Source organism: Carlito syrichta, unplaced genomic scaffold (assembly GCF_000164805.1).
Source record: "Carlito syrichta isolate Samal-C Ts95f unplaced genomic scaffold, Tarsius_syrichta-2.0.1 Scaffold302892, whole genome shotgun sequence".
Taxonomy (NCBI): domain Eukaryota; kingdom Metazoa; phylum Chordata; class Mammalia; order Primates; family Tarsiidae; genus Carlito; species Carlito syrichta.
The window spans coordinates 119,465-140,594 of NW_007246988.1; the positions used below are offsets into that span (position 1 = coordinate 119,465).

General features: G+C 43.3%; 1 protein-coding gene across 2 annotated transcripts in view; it reads right to left on the minus strand.

The window, feature by feature from the left end:
• ACSL1 (acyl-CoA synthetase long chain family member 1) overlaps positions 1–21,130 on the minus strand; it is a 49,778-nt gene that overhangs the window by 15,415 nt on the left and 13,233 nt on the right. For both annotated transcript variants that reach the window (XM_021711898.1, XM_021711899.1), the window contains exons 3-10: positions 16,524–16,638; positions 12,353–12,417; positions 8,299–8,400; positions 5,858–5,957; positions 5,467–5,645; positions 2,192–2,224; positions 1,971–2,022; positions 1,387–1,460 (exon numbers count right to left, since the gene is read on the minus strand). In XM_021711898.1, coding sequence (XP_021567573.1) covers positions 1,387–1,460; positions 1,971–2,022; positions 2,192–2,224; positions 5,467–5,645; positions 5,858–5,957; positions 8,299–8,400; positions 12,353–12,417; positions 16,524–16,638 — 720 coding nt within the window. The remainder of the gene's footprint in view (positions 1–1,386; positions 1,461–1,970; positions 2,023–2,191; positions 2,225–5,466; positions 5,646–5,857; positions 5,958–8,298; positions 8,401–12,352; positions 12,418–16,523; positions 16,639–21,130) is intronic.

Below are 21,130 nucleotides of genomic sequence, written 5' to 3' on the forward strand. Positions count from 1 at the left end.
GAAGGATTGCCTGATCCCAGCAGGCTGAGGCTGCAGTGGCCATGAGCATGTCACTGCATTCCAGCCTTGGCAACAGAGTGAGACTCCAACGCAACAAACAAACAAACAAACAAACAAAAGTTCTGTAGTCATCATTTCAATGAGCCGCCAATGTGTTTTAAGTTTTCCTTGAAGGCCAATTAAAAAATGAAAATTTCACTTTGGTAAGGTATTAAATGTTGAACTCTGTTTAGAAAGTATACAACAAAGCCATTTAGAACTAAGAAAGTGTGAGTGGAGCAAGAGAAGTGGTAAGATCCCTCAAAGATCAACCTTCTGCAGCCACCAGAGATGTCCGTTCCCCAAAAGCATTAAATACAAGCAACTGCCACAGAAATTAGGGCTGTGGGACACTCCCACAAGGCTAAGACATGATGTGAAGTGTGAGGGAGTATGAGGGAAAGGCATTCCACTTTTCAAGAAACACCTTCTTAAAAGTCAAGTCTGAAACATACACGTGAGAAATCAGGGACTGATTTGTGTCCACCCTCAACCCCATATTCAAACGTTGAAGTCCCACCTCCCATGTACTGGAGATAGGGCCCTGATGTGACTATATTTGGAGGGGGTCCCTGATCTGCTAGGGCTGGTGTCTTCATAAGAAGAGGAAGAGACATCAGAGCGCTCTCTCATTGTGCATGCACAGAGAAAGCCAGGTGAGGTTATATTAATAAGAGAAGGTGGCCGGAAGGCAAGCCAGGAAGAGAGTCCTCACCAGAAACCGAACTGTCTGGCAGTTGATCCTGGACTTCCAGCCTCCAGAACTGCGAGAACATAAAGGTCTGGGCTTTTTGTTATGGCAGTCCAAACAGACCACGGTACTCGGATCGTAGGCTTTAAAATGATAGGACTCAGTGGAAGCTTGAGGCTTTAATCTTTCTCATACAATGGAAGTCAAATTGACCACAAAAAATAATAAGATTTTCAAAAACCTTCAGTACCTTTTAGTATTTCATTGTCAACTTAAAGAAATTATTTTCCAACACTGGACAGTCAATAAACACACAAGAGTCATCTCCTCTTTGTCCTTTCCTGGATATATTAATAGGGCAGAATCCAAATAAAGTTTTATTACATAAAAATTGCAGTCAATTCCGTCTGTCAATTCACCTTAATGGTGGACTGGAGGTTAGGCAAGAGTTGGAGATTAGGTCCACAATGAAAGCCACCCGAGAGAAGGTGGACTTAGGCTGTATTGGAGTTCCGACCTCACCTATGTTTCAAAGAGTGGAATGCAACGAAACACAACATGGCCCTAGCATGGTAGTACAGCCTTTGTCACTTTCATTCTCGAGGCCTAATGTAACCGACGAATACGAAGACAGGTGACAACGTCCCAAAAGTTACCTCTGTCATTTTCACGAAAGCCGAACAATCACTCACTACATTTTGATGAGTGATCAGTGCTCCTTTTGGGTTGCCTGTGGAGGGTGATGAAACTCTGTTAAAGAGTGACAGGAAAAGGGAAGTCTGGAGACCCCGTACACTTAGGGCCTCAAATACCGCTATTGCTAGATATACCTGTGAAAGCCAAAAGCTGAGCAACACTAAATTCCCGAGCAACTTGCAATCCTTTCATTGACTTATCTTACAACTATCTTAAACAATCTTTATTAATATGGGTAAATTATAGAGGGTATATGTAGCAATAAGAGGAGAAAAACTAGAGATTTTCAGCCCGGGAGACAATGATATAGTTCCCTAGAAAGATGGGTAAATCTAATGTCACCTTCAATAAATATTTGAGGAAACCTATGGCACTCTCAGATTCTGAGAATATCTTGCAGAGCAGCAAGAAGATAGCACTTGAATCGCTTCCATCTCTTCTGCTTTCAGGCCATCTACAGTTAGTCAGCGTCATCCAAAAAAGGGGAAGGAGGCTACAGGATTCCAGACACCATGCACAGAAGCAAGTCTATTTCAAAACTCACCTGTAGTTCCACTTGTGAAACAAACTACCGCAAGATCTTCAGGTGCTGGAGGCTAAAGATTGAAAAAAGAAGAAGAAGAAAAGAAAAGCTAATATAAATGAAAATAGAAAAGAGAACCATAAGCCATAGGTACCACCCAAGATTTCTACTGGCCTCCAATCCAACAGGGCTAGATGGTGAAAACTGCAGAGAGCTAGCTGGTTCTGACACAGTGTGCTTACCTTGGGCTTCCGCCTGTTGGCTCTTCCCAGATCCTTAATTAGAAGAGAGAGTAAAAAAAAAAAGTTAAATGGAAACATTTTCTAACTGTAAAGAATAGGATGACATCAGGTCACTTAAAGCTGACTTTACTGAGTGGTTCACTCACAGCTGGCTCAAACATGGCATAATTTTCAAATTAAGTGAACTTACAGCTTTAATGAATGAGAATCAGTATATTTATTCATTATTCTAAGAAGCCAGTGTCCTGTTATCTCCTTTTGTATATACAACTGTATACAAGACTTTGAAACAGTATTTATTCAAAAGACAACAAAGTCTTTTACAATGTATTTCTGTGCCCCACTCCACTTCCTATTAGGGCCTTTAACAACCATAACTAGATACTGTGAATATGCGGCTCGGTCTCCACATCAGAGCACGGTACCGCCTAATCACCCAGAGCTCTGTGTCACTGGCATCTGTAATCTGGGGAGAAAAATCAATCTCTGCCAGATTCAAATGCCAGCCATTTTGGAGAGATGTAGAGCAGAGAAAGGACTTGAGCGCCTTTATTTATAAAACAAACCACAACAGAGGACTCAAGACTACTTCCTAAAGCCCATAAAGGTTAAGAATGCTACATTCACTTCCGAGGAGCAGCAGTTCCCAGTCACAGGCTTCCAGCCACCACCACTAGTGTGGTTCTGTTTACTGCATTAGGGCAGTCTTGGTGGTCGCTTTAATAATTATTAATTTTTAAAAGTTAACTATTTATATTCTCTTCCTAATAAATTTGAACAGCTTGAATGAGCATATGGAATGAACATACCTATAATTAGATGGAAATTAGATGGGTGTGCTCAGGGCTCAGTGAGTTTCTGCCTAGCACACAGTTTTAAACCATTTTTAATCTTAATCACATTTTAAATTACATATATGACAGACCACTGATTAAAAACAGGAACACTAAACTCCAATTAGAAGTCAGCTAAGAGCTAAAGCATTGATACATCTGCACCTTTTTTTTCTTCAAAATAACCTTTTTTATTAGCTCCAAATTTCTACTCATATATAACTTTGGAAGATTTCTAGTTTTTCAAAAATTGATGTTAAATAAACTAAAGCAGTAGTTACACACAATTTGGCTTTTAATTAATGGGGAACAAACATCATCTAAATTAGAGTACTATTTGCCATGAAAGTTTCACAACCTTAAGTCTGTCTTATGTCATCATTTAGAAAAAATACAATTATTTTTTTTAATTGCCATCTTTATGTTCCACATAAACTCATACACAAAAACTGATTTCTAGTTAATAATAAACACATGGAAGCATTTGGGGTAATCAAATCTGCAACTCACTGAAAATGGATTAAAAAATAAGATGAACTGGTGAATGGAGGGACAGAGTAAGAGGTTAATATGTGATAAAGGAAATATATTAAAAGGTTCATTGCAGATTCTTGGTGGTGGGTATATAGCTATCTGCTGTATAATTCTTTTTTTTTTTTTTGAGTTGGAGTCTCACTCTGTCGCCCAGACTGGAGTGCAGTGGCCGTTCCTGGCCACCGCAGCCTCGACCTGCTGGGCTCCGGCGATCCTTCCGCCTCAGCCTTCCGAGTAGTTGGAACTATAGGCGCGCGCTACCATGCCCGGCTGATGTTTTGATTTATTGTAGCGATGAGGTCTTGTCAAGTTGCCCAGGCAGGTCTCGAACCCGCGGGCTCAAGCAATCCACTCATCTCGGCCTCCCCAAGTGCTGGGATTACAGGATAAGCCACTAAGCCCGGCCTGCTGTATAATTCTTTAAAATGTTTGTGTGTTTGAAAATTTTTATAATTAAAATATTGAAACAATGCAAACATTACAAATACCAATGTTTCTATTTTTGATCCTGTAAGGATATATTTATATAAACTTGATCACAACCGTAATACTAATTTTAAACGCATTCCTTCAGACCTTCATCTTTTGCTCACAAAACTGTAAAAACTAAGTATGAATCATCTTAAGCAAGTAAGTTGTAAAACAATGTCTTTTATAAATTAAGATTTTAATATACACTTTGTATTACAATCTTCAATCATTTACTCACGTAAGTGATTTTTTAATTTTAAAACTATTTCTTTATCCTACGGCAGTCAAAAAAGACAAAAAAAATTCCTCTGGGCGTGTTTGTGTGTGTGTGTGTGTGTGTGTGTGTGTGTGTGTGTGTGTGTGTGCGCGCGCGCGCGCGCATGCGTGCACGCGTGTACATGTGTGTGTGTCTATCTGTTGGGGGGAGGGAAGAAGAAGGAAAGATGGGGTAAAAGATGACATTATTGTGAAAGGAGATTACAAGTAACAAAACAAAAGTGGGGAAATGCTAGGCACAAAGCTAGCTAAAACCCAATTTAACAATGAAGCACACCCATTAATGTTCATGGGACCATGTATACTGTGCATGTGTGTACGTGAGATAGAAGGTTCTGTTAGAACAAATGGCAGTTTCTCTATGACAGCTAGGTTCCTTGGGAAAGGGTCCACAGAGCCTTACTTGTAGCCTCAAATTCTCTGTAGGAAGAGCTATCTATAACAGTTGCAGAAAAATATTTATAACACCTTCAGAATCAGAATGACTTACTCTACTTAACCTATTTCTTCCTACGATGTGCACATCCAAAGATCCTCCTCTTGCTGGCTGCTTTCTTGGATTGAACCCTAATCCAAGTCCACCTGAGGGGATCAGCTTCTTATATCATTTGATATCAAACAGCCAATGCAAATATGGCCCACACTTATTTTCCTAGAATGGTTACCTCTAAAGTTGTGATTAATGTGAATCAAATTTAATATGAAAACAAACCAAATCAAACATGTACACTAGGAATTCACTAGGACTCTATAAAGGCAGCCTGGGAAAATGAATAAGGAGACAGATTTCTATATATGGTTCGGTTTTACAGACAAATCAGTAAGTAAAAGACATTAAAGCCTAAAGAGGACATATAAACTTAAATTTCTATCTGCCAGAAGCTGAAATTTACATTTCTGGCACTTACTGGCAAGGTTTGTCAGAGCTCTGGAATACACATGTGTGCACCACAATTCACTTAATGAGAAGCACTTCTGCAAGAGGTGATGTGTTAACATCCAGCGCACATGGAAATCTTCTTTCCAGTTATAGGACAAGATTTCTGCTTTCTATCTTTTATGGGTTGCCTAGCTAACCAGCCAGTGTTGGAACTGCAGGATGGCACTGGATGCCACATTTGAGTCCAAATGGCCCCAGGGCAACCCTTCAGAATGGCTCACCTCCAACGCCTTCATGCTGATGATCTCCACCCCAGTCTTCTTGCCTCGTTCCACCAGCTCACTGCCGTAGGCATCCATGAGAACTATGACTTTAAGGCCTGGTGTTAACTTATTTTCTACACCCTCTAATAAGAGTTTGGCCTTCTCTGGCTTGTCAACAAAAATCAGAGAGAGCTCAGCTGTGAACAAAGAGATACAATGAAGAATAAACTTTGGGATGTTAAAAGCTCGACTATCATATTGACACCAGGATATTCCAAGTATTACATTCTTTAGATAAAAAGGTAGATATATACAGTTAAATCCCCATCAAATCAAATATAAGCAAATGTAAAGTCACTGAAACTAGCCAATAACTAGGCCCATGTCCAGGCAAAGATCACAGACGTACCTTTGTTGACTATGTACGTGATAGCTTCGGTCCCTAGAGTATCATACAGTGGAACGACCACCATTGAATAAGCAAAGCATCCCTGTTCAATAATCACCCACTAAGAAAACAGAAGGGGTTGGGGAGAGAAAACTAGATGTCATAATGGAATCAATCCAAGAAGAACAATAAGAGAGATTCAAGTGAAAACATTTGATGTACCAAAATTCATATTTGTATATCTACTATTCTGTGCCAGGTGCCATGAGAGATTCCAAATGGGAACAAAACACTTACCTACTTATCAAAAAGAAATTAAGATGCCTAAGAATTGAGACAAAGATGTGAAAAGATACTTAGCAATATAAGATAGCAACCAAGGAACTCAGATGGGAGAGCCCACCAGGGGCCACGGTGGCTGCAGATGCCTTGGGGGGAGAGGTAAGTGAGATGCTCTTTGCAAGAGAAGCACAACTGGGGTGGGGAGGAGATAGAGAAAGAGAGAGAGGAGGGAGGAAGGGAAGGAGGGAAGAGAGTGGGTAGAGAGAGAAGGAGAAGGGAGAGGAAGGAGAAAGGAAGGGGGGAGTCAGAGGAAAGAGACAGACAGACACACACACACACACAGAGAGAGAGAGAGAGAGAGAGAGAGAGAGAGAGAGAGGGAGAGAGAGAGAGAGAGAGAGATAGGTGGGAGGCACAAGGACATTCCAACAGAGGGAACTGCAGGATCAAAAGCAGGGAGGAAGCCAGAGAGCAACTGGCCGGCATGCGTGGCTCCAGCTGGAAAGTGGGGAACAGTCACTGAAGGTCTCCAGGCAAGTCAGCGGTTGGGGGCTTTGCGGAAGGTCAGTCTGGTGGCAGGGCACCATATGGCCTGGGGGTAGGGAAGGAGGTAACTTACGCGACTAACAGGAAAACTGTCTGAGTAATCTCTCCCCAGCAGGGTGACAGAGCCAAGAAGTGGTATGGTACGTGGACACCTTGCCACGCAGCCACTGGCCCATGACAAGGAACTGTGGCAAGCTCTCTCTTTCGCTCCTGATCCCTCAGGGGCGCCCCATGGCCTCTAGCTGTGCCACTTCTCTAGTGAAGTCATCTGTAGGCCAGACTCTGGAACAGGGAGCACAACCCACTCACACTCACTTGGCCTGGAACTGGGTTCCCTGTTTTGGCTTCATGGGAGGGATTTCGAGCGACCAACACAGGTCCAAGCTCAGTCGCAGGCGTGTGAGATGCAGAAGGCCCGCCCCCTCCTTCCACTCCACACTCCGCCACATGAAGATGCTTCGTATTCAGACACAGACATGCTGTTTGGTATGAACATGTGGTTGCTCTTGGCATTCCCTTGGCCTTCCCACTCTTATTTCCTTTAAGACTATACTCAGGGACCACCTCCAGGAAGCCCTCCTTAATCCTTGTCTGAGCTCCCATAATCCTTCTGCCCTGCATCTACATTTAACACATCACAGAGAAAGCTTCAACTTTTGGGTCTGTCTTTCCTTATGTGGTACCTCAGGAAGAAGGTCTGAGTCACTGTGTGCTTTGGTAACTTGTACAGTGTCTGGCATACAGTATATACTCAAGAAACAACTACTGAATTAACACACATAAGAAAGAATCTGCTTCTCAAAGTAAGAAATACATTTTGCAGTTCTAGATTCATAACATTCCACTAAAACAAAGATTAGGGATGGGTTCATTTGGAATGAAAGAAATTAAACTCCACGACCCAGTCATCATCATGGGAAACATTGTTTTCCCCTTAGCAAAACATAAAATTCGAAGAGGCCATCCTAATTTCTAAAAGTCGGTAGCACAGGCATTTAGCCAGCATGTCTTCTAGACACAAGTTGATGGGAGAATGAATTCTTTCTCCAAGTTACATGCTTGCATTTTTCCATGCCAGCGATCTGCTGACTGATACCACAAGCAATACCCCCCAAAGGTGTATTGCTGCTCCTTTAAATTCACTCCTATGCACTGGTTTATGGAAGCACATGCTGAGCTCAAACTCAGCCAAACTCAGACTGTCTAAAAACTTTGTAACCCAGCCAGAGGGGAAGCCTCATACTTTTCAAGAAGAAAAGAAGAGAGTCTGCTATTAACAAAAATGTGTCTAAGTTTCTATTAGTGTTATTTTTCTAATCATAAAGGTGGCCCTTAAAGTGAAAAGACTTCTTTGTTTTTATTTGTTCTAAGGATTTTGTTTGAGAATCTGGTTTAACAAAACTAAAACTAAAACCAAAAAAAAAAAAAAAAAAAAAAGAAGAAATTTTTTTTCTCTTAAAGGTTAAGACAGTCCAGGTTTTCAAGCATGTAACTCTCTAAGGTATAACACAAAATCATAATCTCAGTAGAAAGCAACCCTAAGATCTAGTCTCAAGCAGAAGTTAGGTATAAACGCTGGCCCTTATAACTGAGACCTCTCAAAACCACGTTCAGCAAGTCCTACTGGTTCTTACCTCAGGTCTATTTTGAGCAAAGATGCCAATGAACTGATCCGGGGCAGCCTTGAAGCCCTTCTGGATCAGCGCTGAGCCTATGCACTCGGACAGCTCTGCAACCTAAAATGGAGAGGAAAATCAGAAACAGCATCCGGCCCTACTTCTGGAAACAAAGCTCACCAGACGACAGACTAGTATCTTAGCCAGCAATCAGTGCTGCATGGAGAAGGGCAGAAGGAACACACAGATATTCCTTTACTTATACATTTTTGTAAAATGCAAGGTTGTATTCGCAGGAACTCAGCACTAAAGGAACTGATCATGGGGTTCCTTGTGCAAAGCAAGTCCACCTCCTCCCAACAGCTGCAGGTCACAGAGGAGTATATGTCAGGACTTCTTACATGTTTCTATTTTCCATTTTAGTTGTCTAAAATTATAAAAGTAACATCGAGTCATCTCTTTTTTTTTTTTTTTCTATTTATAAAGACCAGCAAAGAAGTCAAAATTGTCATTTGGTATAAACACAGAAACAGCAAGTTTTTGAGAGACCTTTAAAAAAAATGAACAAGCTCTACAATTCTATTATTGAGGATTTACTGAGGAAACAATTCAACCTCAGAAGGAGTTTCAAAAGACCTATATACAAATATATACATATGTTCCCAAATTATCTAAAGTCAAAAATCAATTATCCAAAGTCAAAAACTAAAAAAAAAAATTTTTTTGAATTGAGGTCTCACTCTGTCACCCAGGTTGGAGTGCAGTGACACAGTCCACCACAGTCTCAAACTTCTGGGTTAAAGCAATTCTTCCACCTCAGCCTCCTGAGCAGGTGGGACTACAGGTGTGGGCCACCATGTCCAGCTAATTTTTTGATTTTTTGTAGAGATGAGGTCTCGCTATGTTGCCCAGGCTGGCCTCAACTCCTGGGGTCAAGCAATCTTCCTGCCTTGGCCTCCCAAAGTGCTGGGATTACAGATATAAGCCACTGTGCCTGACCTAAAAATTTTTAATCTTAAACTTTGGAGTTCTTTTCTTTATTTTTAGTTGCTGAAATCACAAGAGTACTCTTAAAGCACACCCTAGGCAATAAAGCCATGTCCATCTCTAACCTGGAACACCACTGGTTCTGGTGCTTGGCATTATCCTGGCCTGACCTATGGAGAACAGAATGACCCTGGCAAGGGGACGGCGGGATGACACAGACAGGCTTATTACCCTCTACTCCATGAACTATTTCACAGCTCTTGGTTTCATTTACGAGATCAGAACCTGAAAAATGTCTGCAATTGTTTCCAGAGTTTATTGGCTAATTACGCCTACATTCATATTTCTTTCTTCCTTTCTTTTTTTTTTTTTTGAGTCAGAGTCTCACTCTGTTGCCCAGGCTAGAGCGCAGTGGTATGCTCATGGCCACTCTAGCGTCAACCTGCTGAGCTCAGGCGCTCCTTCCACCTCAGCCTTCCAAGTAACCGGAACTATAGGTACGCGCTACCATGCCTGGATAATTTTTTGGTATATGGTAGAGACAAAATCTCACCAAGTTGCCCAGGCTAGTCTCAAACCCCTGGGCTCAGGCAATCCTCTCACCTCGGCCTCCCAAAGTACTGGGATTACAGGTTGAGCCACCATGTCTGACCTCTTTTTTTTGAGTTGGCGTCTCACTCTGTCACCCAGGATGTAGTGCAGTGGCATGCTCACTGTCACCGCAGCCTCAACTTGCTGGGCTCAGGTGATCCTTCCACCTCAGCCTTCTAAGCAGCTGGAACTACAGACATGTGCCACCATGCCCAGCTCATTTTTTTTTTCTTTATTGTAGAGGCAAGTTCTCACCATGTTGCCCAGGCTGGTCTCGAACCCATGGGCTCAGGCAATCCTCTCACCTCTGCCTCCCAAAGTGCTGGAATTATAGGTGTGAGCCACCGCACCTGGCTACATCCTTCATATTTCTATTAAGATAGTTCATACCTTTCTTGAAAAAAACTCAAAGGGATTCCTAGCCCCCTAAAAGGTCAGATTCATTGGGCAAGTAATGAAGGAGGATGGCGCCAGTGAGACTCAACACCCTTTGAGGCCAAGAGATTTATTAGAGCAGCAGCTACAGCCAGAGGGAAGAAGGTCTGTAATCTCCTGGTACTGAAGGGGGAGTGAGAGAGCGAGGGCGAGAGAGGTCTCTATTTATTGATTTGGGAGGGGGGCCGCAGTGCTCTATCGGAGCCTGGCAGTGCCAGCTTAGGTTCTTTATTGGAGGGAGCGATGAGGTAGTATTCCTATAGGGAGATAATATTTGTGTAGAGGTTTAAGTTTCGCGCGCGTGGGAAGACCAGGAATTTAGGGCCTTTGTTGTCTTTGTTAGGTTGCATATAGTGTTTTAGTGCCATCTCGGGAGATGCCCTTCTGACTGTTCCCTGTGCCTTTCAAGTAAAGATAAAAAATGACTTAAATGTGAAATCCAAAGTTGAATTAAGTAAGTCTAGTTTTATATATTCACCCACCCCCGATTGAAACATATAAATCATAGATTCACACCTTCAGAAATCCCAGTGATTTTTAACCTGCCTTGAAAACTCCAATCTGCAATGGATGTGACTTCACTTTTCCAATCAATAAACACCAGAAGTAAGTCAGAAAGCACCTGAGGATCCGTGAGGTCTTGAGACCATCATGCAATGCTATGTGCCTAATACATATCAACTGTGTTTACACCACATGTGAAAACGGGGAATCTGGGGGACTGCTATTGGGCTTTGGTAGGGCAAAATAAAACAGGGAACCCCCTGTGGCCACCTGAGCTACAGCTCATTGCCCATTTTACAGGTGAGATACGATAAGTCACTTCACTTTTTCACTCTCTTGAGAGAGAGACAAATGCCCTTCAGCAGAGCCTTCTGTGTTCTGTGGACCCAGGAGGATGGAAAGGAAGAAAACGTGTGTTGACCCAAGAAGAAGCAACAAGCACTACTGTGGCTCTGTCACTCCAGACACCAACTCTCTCCACAGACACGTCCCAATGCCCAGGCTACCAAACACACCTTTTCCACAAAACACAGAGGGAGGAAGCTCATCCGTGTTCATGAATGCTATAGGATCACCAGCCCCTAAAGCAGGGAAAAGGGCAGCTGGGGGCTGGGAGCCTTTCCAGGACAGTGACGCTGGAAACAGGGAGCAGTGAAGCAAAGCTAGCATGTCCAGTTGCACCTGCCTGTCCTTGGGGTGCTGCTTGGACTGGGGAAAGTGGTGGCATCTAGACTCACAATCATGATAAAAGTTAAGTGAAAATCAATGTCGTCTTGCACTGCTGTGTGCCAGTCAAAAACTGCTAGTTAAATAGTTGCAGCCACTGCTGGGTGGGGACTAGAGGGTAATACGGTCACCATATCTAGTTAGCACCTTCCCCTGTGTTGATGCAGTAAGACGGTGTCCTCCCTGTGCTCTTCCCTACGGCTGCCCTGGGATTAAGCAATCCTCCCACCTCGGCCTCCCAAAGTGCTGGGATTATAGGTGGAAGCCACTGTGCCCAGCCTAAAAGTTTCTCATGGGCAGTAAAAGTTGGCCAAGGACAGCTCTGAGGATTAGTAGGATGTGCTAGAAGAGCCTCACATAAGATGGCTGCAGATCTCACTTCTGGTTCTGGCTCTGCTGCAAACCAGCTGTGAACTTTTCCTGGGGCATGTTTTCCTCAGCTATAAAATGAGAGAGAGACCCTACTGTGGCTTCCAAGTTTCCCCACTACCCCTCAGGCAGAGAGGAGTAATTCTATCAAGCCAAGGGGACTGACAGAGGAACCACTTGCTTCAAACAGTTTCTAGAATTCTATCTTAAAAATTACACTCGACTTCACAATGTTTTAAATCAGTTTTAAAATAAAGTGCTTTGAATGGTCAGTTACATTACTCCATTCCTTCTCTCGGAATCTTTGTGTCAAGTTTTTCCATGTCTATGGCAACACTCCAAGTCGGTCCAGCACACACACTTTGTAGACGCCTTCTTACCCAATATCCAAGTGCTCCAAAAACGAACGTGCAGATACACTGCTGCTTGTATAAGCAGGCCACAGAGCCTGACAACTCACCTGTTTGTATGAAAGCCACTCATAGGGTTGGTCTGGTTTCCGAGAGCCTAAACAAGGGCCATTATCTAAAAAAAGAAAAAACAGTGCACGGGTTTGGCATGTATAAATATTCCTAGATTTTCATTTGTCTCCTGCCTCATTCTACGAAGTCTCATTCAGGTAGACTTCACTTTAGTCCTCAGATTAGAAATGATGAGTTCAGACTGGACATGTTTTCTTCTCGGGCTTCTGTCTTTTTGTTTGCGTGTTTATTTCTGTTTTGTTTCTTAAATGGGGCAGGAGAGGGGTATAGAGAGAGGGGGAAAAGGCAAATACAATTTTTAAGGACACTTCACTTGTGAATTCCTCTCTAATGCTCCTTCGGCTTACAGCAGGAGCCAGGATATGAATGGTAAAAGAGATCCTGCTGCAGGTTTTCAGGAGAGGTGTCCCTCAAAATTTCTAAAGAAGCTTAGCATTCTAACTCAGAGTGTGAAAAGGAAGATGTAATTCTGTGCCCAAATTCCGATGGCAAAGATCACAAGAATTACCTGAAATCCCAGTGACGTGGGTGAAATTGTGATGGCAGAGAAGTAAACATGAAGAGAACATGCAAAATGAAGGGCAGTAAGGGGGCATTTGTGAAAACAAAAGCTATGAAACATCGAGATGTGTCCTGATTCCAACTTAGGCTCCAGAGAAGCAGAAAGAGACCAAACACATCTGGCTTCACAGTATCTGGTCTTAGTGTTGGTGAAAGGATTCTGATGTTGTGTGAGGACCTGTGAAGTAGGAAGGAAGGCAGGGCCTGGCCCCACCTGGTGCCACACAGGTATGGGTCCACCACAGATTTCTGCCCCAGAAAACAGAAGTGTGATGCCCGTGCAGGTTCCAGAATCAGTCATGCAGGTGGGAAGGACACAGGCAGGACACACTGACTGCTTTGCTATCCCTAAAAACAGTCCTGATGAAGAAAGAACCTTCATCTCAGACCCTCTCCGATTACAAGGACAAGAGAGTACAAGATAAGTCCAAACGGCCGGGCACAGTGGCTCATGCCTGTAATCCTAACACTTTGAGAGGCTGAGGTGAGAGGAGTACTTGAGCTCAGGAGTTCAAGACCAGCCTGGGCAACATAGCAAGACCACCTCTCTCTAAAAAAAAAAAAAAAAGTCCAATCAGATGTTTTCAGATAGAAAAGAATAAAATGACATTAGCTATATGAAATATTGCTGTTTAATTCCTCAAAAACAGACGCTGGCAAACTACACCCAAATCAGGCCCTCTGCCTGTTTTTGTAAGTACAGCGTTACTGGAACACAGTTACACACAGTCTTAGGCTGCAGGTGAGTAGCTGCAATCGAAACCATGTGGCCCTAAAAGATGTACTATCTGCCCTTTTACAGAAAAAGTATGCTGACTCCAGCTCTAGAACAGTGGTAATTAAGCCTCAGCCTCACCTGGGGAACTTTAATAATGTCCTGTACCCAAGCTCTACTAATACAATTTTTGGTACAATTGGATGGGGATGGAACCTGGGCCCCGGTATGTTTTAAATCTCCCATGGTGGTACTATAGCACAGCTAGGCATGAAAGCCACTGAGAAACAGGGAACTCAAACTCTATCAGCGGTTTCCTCGTGCAGTTTTAAGATGCAGGAAGTCCCCAGTATATGAAGGAGTTCTTCTGAGAGCACACTTGGAAGCTCAGGTGATCCTTCCACCTCAGCTCAGGTGATCCTTTTGTTTGAAGTCTAACAAAGTTAGCCTAGGTACCCAACTAACACAACCAGCTTTATAGTACTGTATGCATTTAACAGGCTATACTAACACTTGGTGGAAAGAAATAATATGTAAAAAAAGCAGATGTGCATCATTAAAGTTCATAACTTGAAGGTTTGTATGAAGGGACTTAGTGTACTAGGTTTAAAATTTTAGGCTGGCTTCCATCATGAACTTCTAACTATCTTATCCAGATGCTGGGTTTTGCTCTTCTATTAAAGTTTAATTCTGAGGTAGCCTAAGAAAATCAAAGCTTGGGGAAAAAAGCTCCTCTGGAAAAAAAAGAAACAAATGGTGACCTGCAAAACAGCTCCCTTTGTCTAGACAAAGAAGATTGAATTTTCCTTCACCTTCTCTGAAACACACATACCAGAGCCTTCATTTCCCAAATAGAGCAACTGACTGGAAAAAAAGTTACATGATTTTCCGAAGATCAGGAGAGAGTCAAAAGTATAATTCGTGCCACTATACTCCTAGAAAAATCCCACCCATTGCTAACAATGAAAAAATGTGTATACATTGATATATGTACAGAAGGCTCTGGAAGACCGTCCTTCCACTTGCATGCTCTCCCCATGTCTGTGTGGGTAAGCTCCAGGCACTCCAGGTTCCTGCTACATCCCAAAGCAGTGCCTGTGAGGTTCACTGGTGTGTCCTCCTGATCCCAGTGTGGAGAGGTATGGGTAAGTTGCTCTGTGATGGGGGTGTCCTGGCCAGGGTAGTCCCTGCCCGGCACCCTGAGCTGCAGGGATGGGCTTCAGTCACTGTGACCCTGAACTGCAATAAGTGAGTAAGTCATGATCTTACTTGCTTGGACTAATCTTTCTTGAATGTGCAAATAGTTCACATTCATGTCAATGTTTAATATTAGAAGTGTCCTGGTCTTTAGAAGTTTGGCAATGTTTTTGCATTGTAAATATGCTGCAGGAAGTTAAACTAGCCCGTGGGAATGTTGTTTTTGTTGTGCATTGTTTTACTTCAGGTTGCAGTTTCTGAGAACCTACCAGTGACATTCAATGAGGACTTCCCATATACATGTTTTGTGGCAGTAGTAAAGAACACACACACACATACATACTCCTTCGTGAGCCTTACGTTAGGCTGTTCCACTTTATGGACATCACTATTACAGACAAACCCCGACTTTGACACTAACTTTGAAATAAATACTAGACAAATAAGTCTGCTTTCCCTTTACAGTGGAGCTAAATGACCCTGCTATGGGAATACTGGTGCAAGCACACTGAGCTGAGATATCCAATTTTACCAGTGACAAGTAAAAAACAGCAGGCACTTGTTAAACTCAGATTACATGCAACATATCATGGGGGATAGAGGAAGCAATACCACAGGGTCCCTGACCATAAGGAGACAAAATCTAGCTAGTGCTAACCACCAAAGGATTTAAAGAACAAAACATGGATTCCAGAAGCCACCTCTAGAGAAGAAGCTGGTATAAGCAAAAATGAAGTGGCTAAAACAAAAAGCGGGGTGGTGGAAACAGAGGGCGTTCCCTCCTTTACTGAAGACGCATTAATGGGGTGCCGACTGTGTGCCACGGACCGTGTCGATACCATGAGAAGAGTTGACCGATGGCCACCCTGTTCTCAAGGAGCTCGGCCAGAGGGGCAGAATGCCAGGTGATCACCTCTGTGCCATCAGCATCACGCAGAAAGTTATGGGAAGGAGAGAGATGCTTAACTGGGAGGTAGAGGATGAAAGTGACAGACTGGAAAGGCTTCAGAGAAAAGGTGAAATGCAACGAGTTTTAAAAAATTAGTAAGAATACATCAAGCACACAGGCTGGAGGTGGAAAGAAATTTTATAATCAAGAAAAAAATGTACACAGAGACTTTGGGTTGGGGGATAGTCGGGGTGGTCATGGCTTCGCAGGAAGTTCAGTGTGACCCGAGGGGCATATACGAGGTCTGGGAAGGACAGAGGCTGGAAAAGAGGCAGGGCCGCCTATCATGGGGTCTCTTCCGGCACAGATAATAATTCAGGGTGCTCTTGTGAGTCAACATTTCCAAAGTGTCCCTGACAGAATGCTGTCCCCTTGGGGTATCAGGATTTCTTTGTTATAGCCTGGGTCTCGTGGGCAAGTAAGCTTGAAAAATGCTGCACTGGGTCCAGCTGAACAGGTCTCTTTACTGCAGAAAACATCCGAGCCCTCATGAGCTCATGCACACATGACTCACCATAAAGCCAGGACATGCTGGAAATACCTTTGACACTGGAGCCCCCTGGGCCACAGGGAACATCCTGAGGGTCTAGTGAGCTTTGGGATTGACTCTGGGAAAGGTACAGGTGGGGACAGAGAGGCTTGAGCCACATTAAGGAGACTACTAAGTCCACTCTTTCCTAATAAAAAACAGTAAGCATTAGTCAGGCAAATGTGATCAGATGCTTACTTGACACCTGTATACCCCTCTGGAAACCTTCGTATAATGTTCTGACATCATCATAGAAATACACCAAGGGCTCATCACCATCAAGTAGTGTGGATCTTCGAGCACCATCACTACCCTACGGAAAAAGACAGAGGAGCACGTTAGAGGGAAATGCCAAAAATGCAAAGCCTACAACATGATGTTTTCATATATGTAAACGTCATGGAATGACTGAACTTCACGTGCCTGTGTGGTCTCCCGCCACCCCCTCCAGGGCCCTGTGGAAGAGCAGCTCAAGTGTTGAACGAATAAGCACAGGACTTGCTGATGTGCTAACAGAAGTCAATCATTCACCTGGAGGTAAGCACAGACTTCAGAGAAACAAGGCTAAGACAGCATGTCTGTCAAGAGGATCCTTGGGAAAAGGAAGCAACTGAAGAAGAGAAGAAGGTCACAGACCTACAAGCCCTGGTCTAGCAAACAAGGCTGAAGAGGGTAAGAGGAGAAACCGCCACAACCACACACACTGCCATCCACAGCACAGAGGACGGACTGACCCTGTTCAGCTCTGGCAGAAACAACACACTACCTGATTTCACTTCTAAAATCTTATCTACATTCTATTTGGGATTATTTCCCCACCAAGTGCCACGTAATCTGTGGTGCCAGAGTCTTATACAGCCTCTTGTACAGCTGATGAGCTAAAAGACATGCGGATGCACAGACACGGGTCTTTACTAGTTTCGTCTGCAACGTTTATGGGTGTGCAAATTTGATGTTGCTATGTGCCTTCCTCCAAGCTGTCTTTGCCTGTGGGCTTTGCAAGTACACCCACGATGCATGAGAACTCCCATAGCCATGGATAAGACGGCAGGTCCTCGCCTTCCACAGTAGCAGTAGTAACTCTCCACTGTGAGCTGCTGAGCCCTCTGAGGCCACAGAAACATGGTAACAGGTCCAGATAGTTACAGGAATCCCAAAAGCATTCTTGAGAGATTGATATAATAAATAGCTCTGCCACTATGAGGATACAGCCTACAATGTTTAAGAAAGAAAAATTCAGAGAAGGGCCTTCACTTTTGCAATGGTCAGGAAGCTCTTGAGACATCAGGCCATGACTGGTACCATAAAGGCTGTCCAAAAGTGGAAGAGATCTGGCTTAGATGTGAAGAAAGAACACAGGAAAGGTTCTGAGGGAAAGAGCTAGGTTTCCACGGGTAAACTGTCTATGCAAACAGAGCTGATGGGATTCCAGGGGAAGAACTGATGTGGAAACTCTTAGTAAGGTACTGACTGCCAGATCAGTTTTATTGCATTCTTCTAATTATCTACTCCTCTTCCTACAAGTTCTTTTGCTTTTTGTTCCCATTTAAGTTACAAGTTAGATACTGTTTTTAAAAACATTTAGTGGCACAGAAGTTTATCAAGGAAAAAAGTGACTAACTACTATTAGCAGTTTGGTAAATTCCTCCCAGATTTTTTTCTATACTTATACATTTACACACATTATTTCAATATCTACTATGTGTGACATATATATGTGTTTAACTCTTGATCTAAAAATGCAAATAGTTTTCTGGAGTAAATATCACCCATTCAGATCTTCTAATGGTACACTGTCTTCTTTATCTTGGCAGAAACTTTCTAATACTTATAGCTATGACTCCAAACATAAATATTAACTACAATGTGCTACTCTGTAAAGCAGTTATTCTTTGTGTACATAAATATGAAGAAATCTCTTCACTTTAGTATCATCCATTATTATTACTTAATCTCTGAGTCTGTTTTATTTTCTATAAAATGGAGACAGCATGAGCCCACTTCCAGGGTTATTTTCAATTAATCAAGAAACTTCCTGTAAAATATGAATGTGTAGAATATTACTCATGTACCCAATACCGTGCCCTAACTATAACACAAGTCCTCCACAACTGCTACCTTTACCCCAACAAATAAGCCTAAAATTCAGAAGCAATTTTTGGCTTAATTGTAAGTAAGCAGCAGAAGCCTCTTTAACCCATAAAGCCACCAAAAGGACCCAGGGCATCAAAACCAAGGTAGGAATAGAAAAGAGCGGGCAGAATGGCAGGGGATGGGGCAAGGAGAAGGGAGAAAAAGAGGCAAGAAAAGTAAGAGATGTGCATCGTGTGAGTGCAGAGGGCCACGGGTACCTGCCTCCTGGCCACTGGCCTGACCCACTCTGCCAGAGAAGCACAGCCTAGAGGACAGGCTGCCATGGGGGAGTCCTCAGGACACTCTGCCTAGACAGTGCTTTCCACACCTCTCATCATGACACTAATTCACGTGCAGCACTTCCCACTGCAATCTTTACAAAGGCAACACCACTTTCTGCGCTCTGCTAAGGAGCTCCAGACCTATAAGTGGGAAAGATGGGAACCAGGTGAATAAGGCACAGCTTGTGCTGAAGAAGTCCAAGTCTTGACCTGAAGTGACCAGACAGACTCCAAGAAGTGCTGGCCGAGCAGTGAAGTGTGAGAAAGTCAGAATGAACGCCCAGGAGCAGGCTTGGAACTGAAGGGGCATGGGTTCATCCTATAGCCATGGTTCTCAATGTGTGCCAAGTCTGGGGAACACCTGGCACTTGTTAGGACAGCAAATTATCAGGCTAATGCTAGATCTGCTATACCAGAAACTCCAGGGGTGCAATCCAGCAATCTGCTTGAAAAAGCCTTTTAGGGGAGGTTGAAATCTGAGAAGCACCATTCTGGAGGTGGTGAGGAGGGGTAATGCTCAAGAGAAAACCTACAAGAAGTGTAAGCAGTGTGTACAAAGCAGAAGGGAGTGGAAGGGCTAGAGAGAAACTAATTCCTGTGGCTTGGACTAGGGCAGAGGCAGCAGGAGGGAACAGCAACGCTAATGAATGGGATCTAGCGGAGAAAAGGTGAAGGGCTGAGGAGATCACAGTCCCATGTGATAAACAGCAGACGGGATATGGGGTGGATCTGAGAAAGAGACGGAGTTTAGCTTTGGATATGTACAGACTACATCCCTTCAAGACCAGTTTACTCTCTTGACTTAAACTTTCCCAATTCTTCTTTTGAGAATCACTGTTCTATAGGATCATTTTATAACACACTTTTAGCTACACAATTCTTTAGCTAGGTTTAAGTTTGGGGTGGCATATAACCTTCAGGACTTTGAGAAACATGGAGGCAGAACAGCCAAATCAAAGTTAAAGAAGTTAATTATATCCCCAACAAAGCCATCATCCTGACAATGTGACCAGAGGACAAGATATTTTTTATTGCTTTGATTGGCAATTAGAATAATTATAATAGCTTGAAAATGAAGCAGTAAATGAGACATATGCCACAAAAAGAAACTAACCATAGACTCAATGAAACTGGGGAGGTCATGGTGTCACTTAAAACTGAAATTTCAAGAGAGGAGGTTGAACCAGATAGGGACGGGCACACAGCACAAGGACCTGTGCTTCGAGATCGGTCACCATGAAATGATGGCATATTCCCCTGAAGAATCATTTTTATGTGCTTAAGGGTTACTATTCTTCTTGTGCAAGAATGCTAGACTTAAACGCCGGGCGTCAGCAGCCTCAGTGATATCACTCCGAGGGCATGGAAGCACAGCTGTCACAACTGGAGCCCAGAATGTTAGTGTGTGTTACAAAACAGAACCACTTCAAAAGTAGAGGATTTAATTACAGGATTGGGTTATTCAAGTCCACGCGGCTATTTCTAGGAACATCTACTTAAATGAAAAATACCTTTAAATTTGGCCTCTCTGGCCTTCTGACACCTACTGATTGGGATGAAGGTTGGGGTTTCAGTTGTGCTCAAGAAACAGAGCCAGCTAAGCAGACAATCTGGACAGAACGCGCAGGAAGTCGGTCATTAAGACTGTAAGTCAGAAGGGCTTACGGGTCTTTTGCTTCCTCTGCTATAGATCACTTTAATGTGGTTACATAGTTTTCCCGGTTAAAAAAAAGATGATGAGTCAAACACACTCCAGTCAAATGAGCAGTCACAAGTATATTCTGCGACATCTATACAAGCTTAGGTTCCTCAGGAGGTCAGCTCCCCACATGGGCTGGATTAGGAAATAAAAGTTCAAGCTCCTCTTGGGGGCAGGAAAAGGAAAAGGGGGGGACAGGAAGGGCACAAAAACCATGAACAGCTGTGTATGGTTCCCGAGAGACTAGAACTCTTGCCAGTATCGGACAAATAGGAACAGCTGACTATGAGTTATTTTGTGACACTTCTGCATTTAAATGCAAAAGCAAATTACACTCTTGAGGATGTCTTAGAGATAGAAAACCCTAGGCTTTATAAAAAACTGCGGTCTCATTCATCTCCATCCACAAGTGGAGATCTACAGGCCATCGCAGCTAAAAGCCCACTGTGCTACCATTGTTTTATTCCCAGAGGAGAGACATGGGGGGAGGTGGGTCAGGAGGAAGAAAGAAGACAGGGTGGGGGTGGGGTGGAATAAAGGAAAGGGAGGCTAAGAGAGAGAAGGGGACGGAAGAGAGAGAGAGAAGTGGGGAGAGGTAGAGCTGAGCAACTTCTTTTTTTTTTGAGTCGGAGTCTCACTCCGTCGCCCAGACTGGAGTGCAGTGGCCGCTCCTGGCCACCGCAGCCTCGACA